This window comes from Mycetomoellerius zeteki, unplaced genomic scaffold (genome assembly GCF_001594055.1).
Source record: "Mycetomoellerius zeteki isolate Tzet28-1 unplaced genomic scaffold, Tzet1.0 scaffold481, whole genome shotgun sequence".
In the NCBI taxonomy this organism is placed as follows: Eukaryota; Metazoa; Arthropoda; class Insecta; order Hymenoptera; family Formicidae; genus Mycetomoellerius; species Mycetomoellerius zeteki.
The window spans coordinates 445,523-459,907 of record NW_017257481.1 but is presented as its reverse complement, the minus strand read 5'-3'; the positions used below and the strand labels follow the sequence as shown (position 1 = coordinate 459,907).

General features: G+C 34.2%; 2 protein-coding genes across 2 annotated transcripts; one reads left to right on the top strand and one right to left on the bottom strand.

Annotated features, from left to right (window-relative positions):
- The first annotated feature begins 1,108 nt into the window (after positions 1-1,108).
- LOC108727365 (UPF0704 protein C6orf165 homolog) lies at positions 1,109-5,427 on the top strand. The gene is made up of 13 exons (XM_018455474.1): positions 1,109-1,279; positions 1,365-1,527; positions 1,594-1,774; positions 2,570-2,739; positions 2,878-3,121; positions 3,266-3,395; positions 3,772-3,879; positions 3,953-4,055; positions 4,142-4,209; positions 4,343-4,491; positions 4,551-4,649; positions 4,722-4,857; positions 5,173-5,427. Exons 1-13 carry the CDS (start codon positions 1,187-1,189, stop codon positions 5,398-5,400), a joined length of 1,872 nt encoding a protein of 623 aa, XP_018310976.1. The 5' UTR covers positions 1,109-1,186; the 3' UTR covers positions 5,401-5,427.
- Positions 5,428-8,691: 3,264 nt separating this feature from the next.
- On the bottom strand, positions 8,692-13,751 carry Non2 (upstream activation factor subunit spp27 homolog Non2). Its single transcript, XM_018455491.1, has 5 exons — positions 13,660-13,751; positions 10,622-10,712; positions 9,432-9,724; positions 9,094-9,341; positions 8,692-8,932 (listed from the first exon to the last, which is right to left on the bottom strand). The coding sequence occupies exons 1-5, from the start codon at positions 13,700-13,702 to the stop codon at positions 8,816-8,818; spliced, it is 792 nt and encodes a 263-aa protein (XP_018310993.1). The 5' UTR covers positions 13,703-13,751; the 3' UTR covers positions 8,692-8,815.
- Positions 13,752-14,385: the final 634 nt, after the last annotated feature.

The following is a 14,385-nucleotide window of genomic DNA, read 5'->3' as shown; positions in this document are numbered from 1 at the left end:
GCTTCCCCCCACTATGGCGACGTTGAGTCACGGCGCGACGCGGCGGAAACGGCCGAGCGCGCGCGATCGCAAGCGCGCCGTAACGCGAGGGATTCAAATGCGAATTCGATAACATGTATTATTTTTGTAATTTTGATAATCCGAAAAAATGTTTGCATTCATACATTTGATGATATTCAAACTGGAAATTCGATTTTGAAAAATTCAATTTTTGAAACTGCTATTTATTCTACTATTTTTCATTTTTTTTAAAGAGATATCATATACCTTATTTTTATTTTGCGAATAAAACTATAAGTGTCCCCTATAAATATTTATTACATGTGTGTGGAAAAATATAAGGCAAAATAATAAATCTTTTAGAAGTCGATAAAGTTAACGCTTGTTACTTCAATGTACGTGAAATATGTAATAAATATATCTATCAATCGATAAAAGAATATAAATATTTTAAGCATGACTATACGTTTTTTTTATGTCAAATATCAAAACTTGAATAACGCCGTTACTTTATTAATCGTTACCTTATAATAACGATTTGATAATGACATTGTGAATTTTTTATGGCAATGCTAACATCAGAGTTAGAAAAGTCAATCGTTATTGAAAAAAATAACTCCTAATTTGTAACGCGTTACTTTTTAGTAACGAGCAACGTTACGCGTAACTCGTTATACTTATAACTTTTTCAGTGTAACGCGTAATAGTGACGTTACTTTTCAAAGTGACTTTTCTAACTTTAGTACAACCTCAGCGTTTAGTTAGTTAGCGTTACCGTCATAAAAAATTGCAACATCGTCATCAAATTGTTTACTATAAAAAGTAACGACAAAGTAACTGAAAAGTAATGTTTGCCAACTCTGTCATCTACTTATTGCTTTTATTCGATACTGATATTTAAAGAATTTAAAAAAGTATGAAACGTTAGTAACGATGCGTAATTTCCATATGCCTGCTTTTTATGGCTGAATTAGTATGTATGCATTTTTGGAATTTAAAATAAAATAGGTATATGTTTGATGTTTGGTAAAAGCGAGAGTTCTAGTACAGTCTAGTGCAGGAATAAAAAACATACCCAATGCAGTATCGATCAAACTTTACGGGTGGATGATTCGGTTTGAGTCCAAGACTAGCAGGTGAAAATTCCTAAATCAGCTGGAGGTAGCTATTTTGTTTGCTTTTTATTATGGAAAACGTACGAAAAGAATTGACGAAAAGAATCGTAAACGAATGTAAAGCAAAAGGGGCATCAATAACTAAGGATTTTGCTTCGTTTTTGGTAATTTCATATAACCCCAATGAGATAATATTGAAACGCAAGCAAGATACTAAGCGGTGATTACAATATTCTTAAAAATTTGTAGCTTTCTCTTTATCAATTAAATCCAGCGTACAGAATAAAAGAAAACGACGAGGAAAATGCCAAAGTAATTCAAGCTGTAACGGAGAGGCTATGTGACCAAAGCCGATCCAGTCTTGTAACTTTGAAAAATCAGCTATACTTTGCTAAGCATTATCATGACAGAGGTAAAGATATTTAATTGGTATGTTTCTATTTGTACAATTATTATTACGATTTTATACTTGGCTTAGACGAAACTGTCAAAAGGCATCGATTACGACTACACCAGAAAACTGCACCTTTAGTCGCCGAAATTTGTGAAAGTAATAAACTGGAGAGTGGAAAGGATACGGAAAAACTGTATCAGAAAATATTAGCAGTAATAACGCTTCTGAGCGGTCTGGGAAGTCCCACAGTCCCATCAATTCTGAGGTAATTATTGATCACGTTCATATGAATTTAATAAGAACTCAAAGTTAACAAAATCATGTTAAATCAAATCGATCAACATTCAGTTCTCCATCTCACATTTCTGTATTCTCAATCATGAAAAATTTACTTGTGCCAAATGCGGAATTATAACGAGAATTATTACATCGCAAATGACAAGAAATATTCTCGTCTACGAATCGAAATCTACACTAACCAAAAATTATAACGAATATGTTGTATATAAAATTATTATATTTAATTCTTCATAAAAAAATGTCTGACTTATTATATTTAAGTCTTCATAAAATTTGATAATGTTAATCTTTAAGTAGGTAGATGGTTTAAAAATATGCAAGTTGATAGGTGAGATGCTCGAAACCACACACACATACACACACACACACACACACACACACAAATTTTAGTTTTATTATTATATTTTTTACTAATATATGTTATGCTTAAATTTAGATTAATATAATATCCTTATGAGATAGAAAAATGTAAAAATAATGAACTTTAATATTTCTAAACAATTCTTTTTATTTTCCTTTTCCAAAATAGTTTTAAAGAAAATTATATTTGAGCCACTTTATTTACTGACTTAGCCATGTTTTCACAATCTGTGGTTACCTAAAGATTAAAGATTACCATGAAATTCATGAATAAACTTCATTGATGAATCTCTTGGTAACTTTTAATCTTTAGAGACTTTAGATAACCACATATTGTGAAAACGGGCCTTAAAGGTTAAATAATGATAAATATATTATATAAAAATGTATTTTACATTAGGGAAGTTTCAGTAGCGTTGCAGAGCGTCTTCCAGGCTTCCGAGCTGGCTCATTACGTAACTTTGCCTAAACGAGAGAAAGAGGAGCAGTTGATGGAGTTAATGTGTCTAGTCGCAGGGATCCGTTTATTTAATAGAGATTGTCAACGCGGTGGCGAGGGGATCGACGATCGTAAGAGCATGGAATAATTTTTAATCCGGTCAATGATGACAGCAACTCAAATGACTTTAAACAGAGATATTATCGCGAAAAATGTTACAATTACGTGAAGGCTTTCCGCAAAAATGATTACGGATAATTGTTTTATAGTGCCGAGCATTCTACAAGAAGCTCTAATGAAGACCCGCAACTCTATTCTTGAGCTGTTAGAGCCGTTAATGGCCAAGATATATAAGTTCACGGCTGCCGTGGAAAATGCAGTCACATGCATGTCAATCGATGTTTCGGACGCTGCATGTTGCAGTTCAAAGGAAGCGGCATCCGACGCGGAAGAAAAAATTGAGTGGATCATCGAAATGTTAACGGCTAGTCGTCAGCAAGAGATCTACATCAGGTATCTATAGAAAGAGAAATAAACAACAAATAATCTATATAAATAAATAATAATCTAATAAATAATAATTCGTTCAAAATAATTTATAAAAATAAATAATAAATGATCTCCACAATTGACACGATTTCTAATATAATTTTATAGAAAGCTGCTGAGTGATGTGGAGCGCAGTGAGAACGCAGTGAAGGACTTGATGGAACGTCTTCAAGCACGACTCTTTAAACTTCATGATACTGTTCGATACAGAACGGCTATCCCTACTACTCAAGTCTACGTAAATACGACTGCTTGAAAGAATAAATTATAATTAATGCTCGACATAATTATTTAGAGCATTTATTTTCAGAAGTTGAAAATTATGGAATCCCGCATATTCTCAATTTTAATAGAATAATAGTGATAATTTGATTGGAATCAATTTACTTGTTTTCATCAGATTTACGTAAATCTAATATCGTTATTCTGTAGAATGGAAATAACTTGTTTACAAAAATTTATTTCCGATTGGCGAAATTTTGTAATAAAAGATAATGTTCCTTTAAAATTGGGAAAATCATAATTAAATCTTCAATTTGAATAAAATATATGTTAAATCGTTTTCAATAAATGTAACCGTATTATAATTAATAATTACATATTCTGCCCATTAGCCGCAATTTATTGATCTGGCGGATATATGGATGGGTTTGCAAGATGAAGTGATCACTCTGAGTAGCATCAACAACTTCCTATGGGAGTTACAAAGTTTGAGCAATAAGGTATTAATGCATTCGCCTGTTATCGATCTAAACGTATTTTTGTAACATATATCCCGAATAATTTGTGTTATAGACTGTGAATATTTACGATCAAACAAAGTTAGAAAATATAGCCGAAAATGTGGAGATTTTAACCGATGCTGAAAGATTGGAACGTTCCATGGGCAATTTAATAAGTACTAATAATTTTCTATACATTACAATAAATATATTTTTACTCTTATTTTAATCGCATAAAGAATATATGTTCATGTTTTTACAGCGGAGTGTGGAGAGTGCTTGATATATTATCCAAATGTCACTAAAGATTTTGAGAAGATTAACTTAGAGGTAACCGCAATAGAACAACAGTTAACGCTTCTATAATTCGATAAAATTTAAAAAATTAAAATGTTTATGTAAAGATTTGTGATTTTATTTTCGAATAAATTTTCAAATAATGCTGAATCGAAGGATATATTAGTTTCTAGGATTTTGCGCGTGGACATTTGCGACGGGCAAAGGCGCCCTTATACCAGGAAATCCGAATAACGGTGTGGCGAAATGGAGAGGAAAACATTACGCCTTTAAATCACCCGAAGTAGCCGTTAAATTCGGAAAAAATCCCGACAGGTATTCTTTCATTGTAAATGAAAGTAATCTATAAATTTCTTAGCTTCGAATGTTAATAGGTATATTTACGACGCGCTCAATTTCGTCCGCAATCATGCGGAATACATCCACTTGTTTCAATTACATGAGGAAATTGAAGCTATGCAAAGTCAAGAAGAGTGAGTTGTTAGTTATAATCATATTCTATTGCTTGTTTAAGCAAGAAGCGTAAAAAATACTAGCTTTTTCAGATTAACGGAAAAAGGATTGCGACTGAAGACTCGTCATGATCAAAAGGTTCAAACAGACGTCCATATACTTCCGCCCTACATTGATAAATATTATACTTCCAGCGTTTGGGAGTTGAAGCGTAGAGCTTTACGCCTGGTAAGTAGAACTTTATCGACGTCTTAAAAGAATTTAATAATATTGAAGTAAAAGATTTGAACGATAAAATTTATGTTTGAGGAATACAAAGTTTGATTCTCTTTAGTAATATATATATATATATATTACCAATTTTAAAAACTCCTATTTTTATCTACTCACAGATTTAATATTTCGATGCATTATTATTTGTAAAATCCTGATATTAGACACGTTAATCGAATATATGTAATTGTATTATACATTTATTACATATAATTTTTTTTTATTTCCTCAGTTCAGTAGACGAAAAATGTTGATACGGTATTTTTTCAGGCAAATATAAGTCGATGTACTACGCGCAGTACGCAAACGTTTAATTCGCATTTTCGATATGGTGTTTACGTGCAAGCAGCTCCGCCACAGGATAAGGAAGTTCAAACCAGAAGAGATAACTATACAAACACTAAGAAACTCCTGACGTTCATGTTTGGATTACGAGGAAGGCGAGATGACAATCAGCACATTGTATCATTCTTGGAAGACGAACTTGAACATTTATAAAATTTCGTCTCTGAAATAATTACGTAAACTAGTAATATCTCAATAACACGTAAATATCTCAATAACATTGTGACATCCAATGAAATAAATAAAAAACATTTTTAAGTGAATTATATATTTATATTGTAAATAATCAATCACATATATGAATGCATTTATTCGGAATATTAAAGGATACATATAATGGGTCATATTAAAAAAGTATTAGGAAATAATTGAAATAAATTACAAGACAGTTTAAAAAAAAATGAAAGCAATATTATTTAATGACACTTCCAAATACATTTTACGGAACATTACAGTTTAAATAGAACTTTTCTCCCTTTTTTTGGAGAAGAAAGTTTGTATTCTAATGTATCATTCCGCATAGCATTTTTTTCATGTAATGCTTTCGTTACCATAAACTGCAATGATCTCATTCGTGTGGCTTTACTCCTGGTTTAGGCCAGCATTTCTTTAATTTATATTCAAAATACACGAATTTTACACATGTCGAAGCTCGGACAGATGTATGCGGTTAAGATTCCGCACCTCGCTTCGTGAGCCTATTATTTTATTTCCTACACTTCAACAGCCAGTGGTCGCTGCACTGTGACTTTAATCATTTAATATGCTTATAAGATACCTTTCAATGAATATATTGTTTTACCATTAGATCTTAAACGTTAGATTCAATTTTTACACCAAGAAACCTATATTACGACAATAATTAGTAATTACACGATAATACAATTAAACTTCGCTTACATTTGCATGTGTATAATGTAGCTATTATACAGAAGAGGTACAGGATGTTAATTTTCCGCATAGCTTCTCTCTTTATTATTTTTTTTTAATTTAAGTGTTCGCATTTTTTTCGTTTTAGAGGCAAAATCTGCCTTTCTATTACATCCATTTTCCAGAAAAAATTATTTCAATATAAAAACATAGTGACAAAAATATCACAAAACTAGCGCCAGACTACGTACAATTCGTAGTAGAATTGCAGAAATTGATCATTTGCTAGGCTAAACTGTTCATACTGTTTGTGATCTGCGGTTCGTTACGTATAGCTCTATACATGAATTGATTTGTGGCGATTCCCCTTGATTTTGTGGGAAAATCATTTCGTTGGCAAGTCAACATGAATGATAAACAATAACCGCATTTAGCGAATCCGCCCGTCCATATTAAGCTGCGTTCGGGAATACACGAGTGCCTCCAAATATCATGCTATCCTTGTTATTCATCGAATGTTAAACAAGGATAAATTGATACCTGAAGGCATTCAATGTGTATTCCCGAACGTAGCCTTACTCACCAATCTCATGCAAATGATCATAACAGCAAATTATAAATCACAAATCATGCATGATCTGGCGTTAACTTTAAGGATCTTTGTATTAAAAAACATACATACAATTAAGATCATCGATAATAACATAATACTCATCTGCAAAAAAATAAGCTACTAAATTTTAGCATAATTTTTTAACATCTTTCAATGGCGATAATTCAGCGAAATATTATTGGATTGATAGATAAATCAAAGCTCAAATTAAAGCTTGAATGTTCCTTTTAAACATAAAAAAAATCAAAATTAAAAACTAAGAAAAAAGTTGTCCGTAATATTTTTTTTAAATTATATTTGATTTTTAAAAAATGTCACTCGAACAAAAATGTCCAAAAATTGAGAAATAAACGAATAAAAATTCATACATTTTTATACCTGATAACAGACTCCGTTGAAAGGCAAATTTTTAAAAAATTACCAAAAATTTGTCAAAGTATCTTCAACGTCCATTTGTTTAATATTTTTTATAACTCAATGAGTTAAACATTTTTGTAACTCAATTTTTGTTTTTTTTTTGTGTTTAAGAGAAAATATTTAAGCTTTAATTTGACTGATTACAATTTTTTGCTTAGTGCTATTGAAAATGTTAAAAAATTGTATTTAAATTTGATGGTCCATTTTTTTGAAGGTGAATGTAGAAAAAAGCAACTTCAATACTTGAAATATATATTGAAAACAACTATATCATTATCTATGTGGTATATGTATTAGTTGAAATGTCACGTAATAAAATTGAATTTTTTTTTAATCTCAAAAGATTTCCAAGTTAAACTTCTTTTACAATTTATCATGCAATAATGCCATTGCTATAATGATGCGTCATGTTATGTTGTATTAGGAGTAAGATATTGTTATTAATGACGACCATACAAATGATATAACATTTATTTTGAATTAGATGACTTAAAACCAGCTTATTGACTATTGGCCACTGTAATGTCATTCACATTTCGAATCATCTGAACGTCCATGGTAACAATTGTCCCAGTATCAAGAAGAAACATTAAGAACATTTGTAATTATTAGGTGTACAAAAAAGTTCTGAGCTTTTTTTTGTAAAATTCAATCTTTATTCAAAAACAAACGAAAAAATATTAATCAGCGAAATATTCTCCGTTTGCATCAACCACCTTTTGCCATATTTGCCCGGTTGTAACAACTCGTAGTACAACACAGATATTGGGCTTTGGCGTTGATGTCAAAGATAATGATTTTGTGCAGAAAATCTTTTTTCCGGAACTTTGAAACCAAAGTGAGTGCAGTGTCACGCCGTAATCGTACGGAAATGGCTTGCTGCGTAACGCTAAGCTGTTCTGCAAGCTCCTTTTCAGTTTGCGCAGAGTTTATTTCCTGTAGTGCTTGCAATTCGTCCGTTTCAATCTTTTCAGGGCGTCCAGCACGCGATTCATCTTTAAGACTGAAATCTCCTTGGCGAAACTTTTGATACCATCTTTTACATATAGCATGACTAACAGTGTTTTCTCCATATGCAGCACAAATCATTGTAGTGGCTTCAGCAGCATTTTTCTTCAGATGAAACGCGAAGTGGACGGAAAATCGAATATGCTTTGTTATTGCCATCGTGAACACTACTGATTTTTGAGGTTATGTGCATCAAACGCCAAACCGTATGGCATCTTAGAAGGCCAAATGTTAACGCTTTAAAACCGCAAAAGGGCGGGAAGATATATAAAATTTAAATTGTTATTTCGGTTATATCAAATCTAAAGCTCAGAACTTTTTTGTACACCAAATACTTGTTGAAGATTATCTGAATGCATCATCAAACGTCTTATTCCCAACGCATTTGTTGAGAGTCATACTTGTAATAAAGCTTATTGGATCAATATGATATTGCAGTCATCAATGGGACAAAATGGTTACAATGGGCGGCAGAATACATCGGAATGGTGTAAACATGGTCTAAAGTCTTAAGTCGCAAGAAATACCTTTGTGTCTCATGTATAGTATGCATGTATCGTGTGAGAAAGATGAAGAGGTGCACGAGACGCACCTTGGAATATGTTATATATATATATATATATGTATATAACTTGTCGGAGATCGGGACTGAAGAATGATTTAATCTACAAAGTGATTTTTGAGGTATTTCATCATACCGAAAGTTCTGAAACGCTTTACGCCGATTACCTTCATTAATTCCTCATCACAAATCGCAAATTGTTTATTCTTAGGATCCTGTAAAAAGTCATTTTTTTGGCAACATGGTCTTTGTCAAGTAAATACATACATTTAATATAATACATAATTTCTAAGATATAACAAATGTAGTAAAGTAGAAAATGAAGTACGAATAATGCACACAAAAAATTAGATAAATTATTACAAATAATACTTACATAAAGATTCCTTTCTTTGATGATACTCCATACTTTCTTCACGACTTCATGTCGAGCCATTTGTTCTGCGCCAACAACCGCGGCGAGTTCTGGGGACAGTGTGATAGCGCGTGTATAACCACCACCTTTGCCCTTACCACCACCAGCTCCCTTCTTTGCTGTGCTTCCTGGAGCTTTTTTGTTTTTACCCCAGTCCTCGTCACTGTCACTGTCACTTCCCTTCTTTTTTCCTTTCTTTCCAGGCTTACCTATAAAAAAATGTAACACATTCCATGTGAGATTTTTAATAAAATCTTGACGAAAAATAAAACTCTATTATAATAAAAAAAATATCCTACTTTTTTTAGGTGTAACTTTAGGTTTCTTTGGACTATATTCTTCATCGCTAGCATCATCGTCACTAGCGCTTTCTTCATCTTCGGAAGATCCCTTCTTACGTTTATTAGGAGTCTTCTTAGCAGGATTTCGCTTGGCTGGTTTTTTTTCTTCCTCCTCCTCCTCCTCTTCAGATCCTTCTTCTTCTTCCTCTTCACCATCTTCAGACTCTTCACTAGCAGCCTTCTTCTTTTTTTTTCCTCCATCCTGCTTTTCTTGAAGACATTCCATGACTAAATCATCGACTTCCTTTTTCCTATAAAGGATGAATGTAATTTGTTATTTTGTAAGTAATTATTATCAATGTACCTGTAAGAGGTAAAATATAAAAACATGTTAGAGGAGGAACGAGGTGGTAACTTATATCTATTATATTACAGTTCCACTCAGAGATCCTCTGTTTTTTTTCTAGGACATCACGAGACTCTCTTCCGCACTATTTTACAGTGCACAAGTGCCTTATTATATGTCCATTTTAAAGCCTTTGATTCAGCTTTAAACATAATATAATTAGTAAAATAAATTTATTTTGTGTATTGAAAAATAAAATAAATTGTGATATGGTAATATGATCAGCATATATATTATGAGCACACATGTTAAATCATCAGATTGATAAAGGAAAGAATTGCTTCTCTATTTAGCAACATATCAACTTGTTTAAAAAGATGCAAAAAAAGATTTTTTTTTACACTAAATGCTTGCGTACATACAAATATTTATGTTCGGAATTCGTATCTTTAATATCTTATTAATATGATTCATGCTTAAAGTTAACTTACATTATCAATACGATGAAATATTCTTTTATAACATATAAACGTATTCTCAATTCAACCTGCAATAATATAAAGGAAAAAAGACAACAAAGAAACAAAATAATCGAATTATAATTGCAAAGAACAGTTTTTAGATGTTGCAACATTAACGGGAGTAAATGCGCATGTACATCGAAGAAAAATATTTTGTCGGGTCGTGTAATATGAATCGACTTGATATCGAAATTAGTGCCGTTGCTTTTTTTTTACGTGCTAATACATGAATGATTGTCATATCTTATCATATATTAAAGTATAAGATGCAAAAATATAAAACCAAAAATATTTCTGTAATCATATTTCATTTATATGTATGTTTTTATTTGTTATTTTACCTTTCTATGAGATCAACATCGAGTTTTTCTTCGATTTGTTGCCTCACTTTCTTAGCAGACATTGTAGTGAGATCAGCATCCTTGAGGATAGCTAAACAAAATTAATAAACATAATATAAATGCACTTTGTAATTAAGATACGTTAAAATATTTTTCGGTTTTTGCAATATAATATTTGTATTAATAACATAAATATTATATTTCAAAAACTAAAAAAAATTAAAAATTTTTAAGTACCATTGTTATTTAAACAATCATTCCTAAAAAAAAATTTTCATATAAGAACGTATATAAAAATATGTCCTTTCTTTTGTAAGGTTACTTATACTGTATAATATAAGAAAAACAATAAGAAGAAAACATTAAAAATAATTAAAAGGATCATTTTCGCATTGTTTCTTTTTTAAAAAATTCAGTTTGAGAACACTGGAAAAAAAAAGATATAGTTCACATAACTAAAAATATTTAGTTGTGAACGATATAGAAAATCATCATCCTAGTTATATTTATATGATAGGAATGTGTATAGTTGATACGATTTATTTACTTTGACGTGTCAAATACATCAATGTAGTTAGGCGTGATCTGGTTGTGACAACCAAAACTTGATTGGGGGATCATTTACCATGGATAAGTTATATATCCATATAGTTGCGTCAATCGTACATTATAAAGCATGAAGTAATAGGAATTAAATTATTAATAAGAATTAATTTTTTGTTACATCATGCTATAAATTAAGTTACAATTTCAAAAAGCAAAAGCGACTCACCACGCTTACAATTAAAAATATGTATATGTGAAACGTCATTGCTGCAACATAACCTAACCTAACCATTGTATTATGATTCAAGCAACAACCACATAGTTGCTCCATATTTTACTATTTAATCTGGTTGGCATCACCAGATTTCTGTAAATCAACCATACTGTTTTTTCCGTGAAGAAATAAGAAAAAATTGCTCATATATAATTGAGTATAATAATTTGAATACAATTATATGTGCTATTTTTTGTTTTATTTTTTCAAACTTAAATTTTTGTAAAAGCAACAATGCGAAAATAATCCTTTTAATTATTGTTTGTTTTCTCATTATTATTATTATTATTATTTTTCTTGTATCAAACGGTAATTATACAAAAGAAAGGACATATGGACAAGTTTCATACATAATCACATATCTTTACATACGTTTAAATATGTTTATATGTTGTTATATGAAAAATTTTTTCTTAGGCCCTTAAAAATTTAAATAATTATTCAAATATCAATTCGTATGTTTTATTTATACTTTCTGCTTAAATTCATTAAAAGTAATTAAAAAATATAATGCATATTGTTTCTGTAGACACTTTATTTATCACAGAATTTTTTTTATTTGCTATTTTTAAGCAACACTAATCTTATTATTTAGGAAGGAATGAGGTAATGGAGAGAAAAGAAAATGACAACTAAAGGCCATTTCGATCAACTTCGATTAACTTAATTAGCACTATTTTATTAAGCAATACAAATAAAAAGTATCAAATTAATTAACAGAATTATATTTAATATATCGGAAAAAAAAAAAAATTAAGAACAATGAACTGTATATTAGAGATGTTTTAAGCGAGTCTGCTAATCGAATTAATCGTCGATTAAAGTTAATCGGAGTTGATCGAAATGGCCCTTAAAATACAAGTTAAAAAACCCGCGCAAAATGAATTGTTCGCGTGCAAGAGCGGAAGGTTGCGCCTCGCCGCTCAATTCTCCGCGCTTGTGTACACGCGAGGTTCTGGAATAGTTTGGTTTCCCGCGTCGGGGGGATCTAGTGAGTATCGAGCGCAAATGGCCGCCGTGGCGCGCGCTGTGCCGGTCGCCGCCGATCGGAGCAGCGCGCGACTCTAATAAAAAGATATCTGTAAGTACGTAACGAGTCATCGTTGCGACGCGTGGAGCGAGACGCGGAGGGATTTTTCTCGGCGTACCGCGGTCGATCGTGCGGCGCATTGATTCCCGAAACGATCGAAAACCGCGAGAAAGATGGAAGGGACAGAAGGAGAGACAGAGAAGCGAAGGGAAATGGAGTATATATACGCGCGCGCGCGCGCGCGCTCGGTCGATTCGCAACGCTCGCCGAAAAGCATTCTCGGGGGGAAAAAAAAAAAAAATACACGAGGCGCGCGCGTTAGTAGCGCGCGCGCTTCGTTAATCATCAACCGCGACAACCGCCGCTTTGTAACTCGTGACGGGCGAGACAAGGTTTGTAATGGCGATGAACAGTCGCGTTACATCGAGAACGGGGGAAAGATAGCGAACTGGCGAATATCTCGGCATATTAACGGCAGCGGACGGTGGTGGAGGCGGGCGGCAGCGACTCCGGTTATAACCAATGACGATCCATTTGGCGATACGCGAGACGCGCGAAGAAGGGAAAAAAAGGGCAGCGCGCGCGCGTGGCCGTTTCTGATCGACGTGAAGCGTATCTTTCTCGAAGGAGCCTCACGCAGAAATATATACGCACTTTTTTTATCTCCTACGACATAAAAATCTGCCGTGACGCGGTACAGAGAAAGAGAGAGAGAGAAAGAGAGCGAGCGAGCGAGAGTGAGAATGGGACACGAATCGAGAGCGAGGCTGATAGGCGCGCGCCACCACACACTCGAGACGCGTCATACGGCCCGCCGCAAGGACGGGACGAGAAAGCTATCTTTTTATAGCGAACGACGAAAAATCCGAATTTTCGCCAGGATACCGAAATGGCTAGATGAAAAATCGCGAGCGGATTGCACGGGGCGATTACCCGTCCGATTCTACCGTTAGCCCGATACGTAGATGGTAAAATACGGTGAGCTGCAGTTATAATGGCCGGCGTGGGGCACGCCACTTGGGCACATACGTGCGCGCTAAGTCGTCACGTCGCAAGAGCAAAGAGCCCGATTTCGCCTGTATTCCCGATGCGATGGCGACGGGTAACGCGTGCGTACGCCCGAACGTAGCTCGATTCCGATGAAAACCGCCGTCGAGATCGCCTACATCACGCAATATCGCCACTTACCGGTGATCTCCTTGCGTAGCTCCTCCTTCGAGATATCGGCCATGGTAGATGCTACTCGTTGTACGTACTGCTGCCAACTGAGCCTACACCGGCTACGGACTCTCGTAGCGTCCGTTGGTACAGTCGGCGCTGAAAGCACTCCGATACGCACTCATCTGACGCGCCTGCGAACGCGAATAACTCGACAACGATCGCACCGAGACGAATACTATATACACCAAATCGTGTTAGTTTTTTACGAGCTACAAATTTCTCATGACGCCCCACGCGTAATTCGGCGATCCGAGTATGCCAATTCGGTGTTTCTTCACGGCACACCGGCCGTACTTTCGCACCTGACTGTACGTGAAGCGGCCGCTCGTGGCTGCCGTTGGCGTCCACGGTACAGTCTGCGCGCGTCTCTGACTGACGGCGCCTCCAGAAAAATCATCTTCGACGCGCAATAACTCCTCAACGCGGGCCTGAAGACGGATACTATATACACCAAATCGGGCCAACTTTTTTTTCTCTACAAGTTTCTCATCACGCCCCTGACGCAATATTGCGATTTAACCGACCCAATACGTGTTTTCCTCGCTCGTGCCGCGCGAGCCTTTTGTCGCCGACTGTACCGAGCATACTCCGAGTTTCGCAGCGTCGAGCCGCCTAGTCCGCGTCATATGACAATCGCTCTGTGTTCCAGGGATATAATTAAAAGAACGCAAAGATCGCGATGACGGGTGTAAT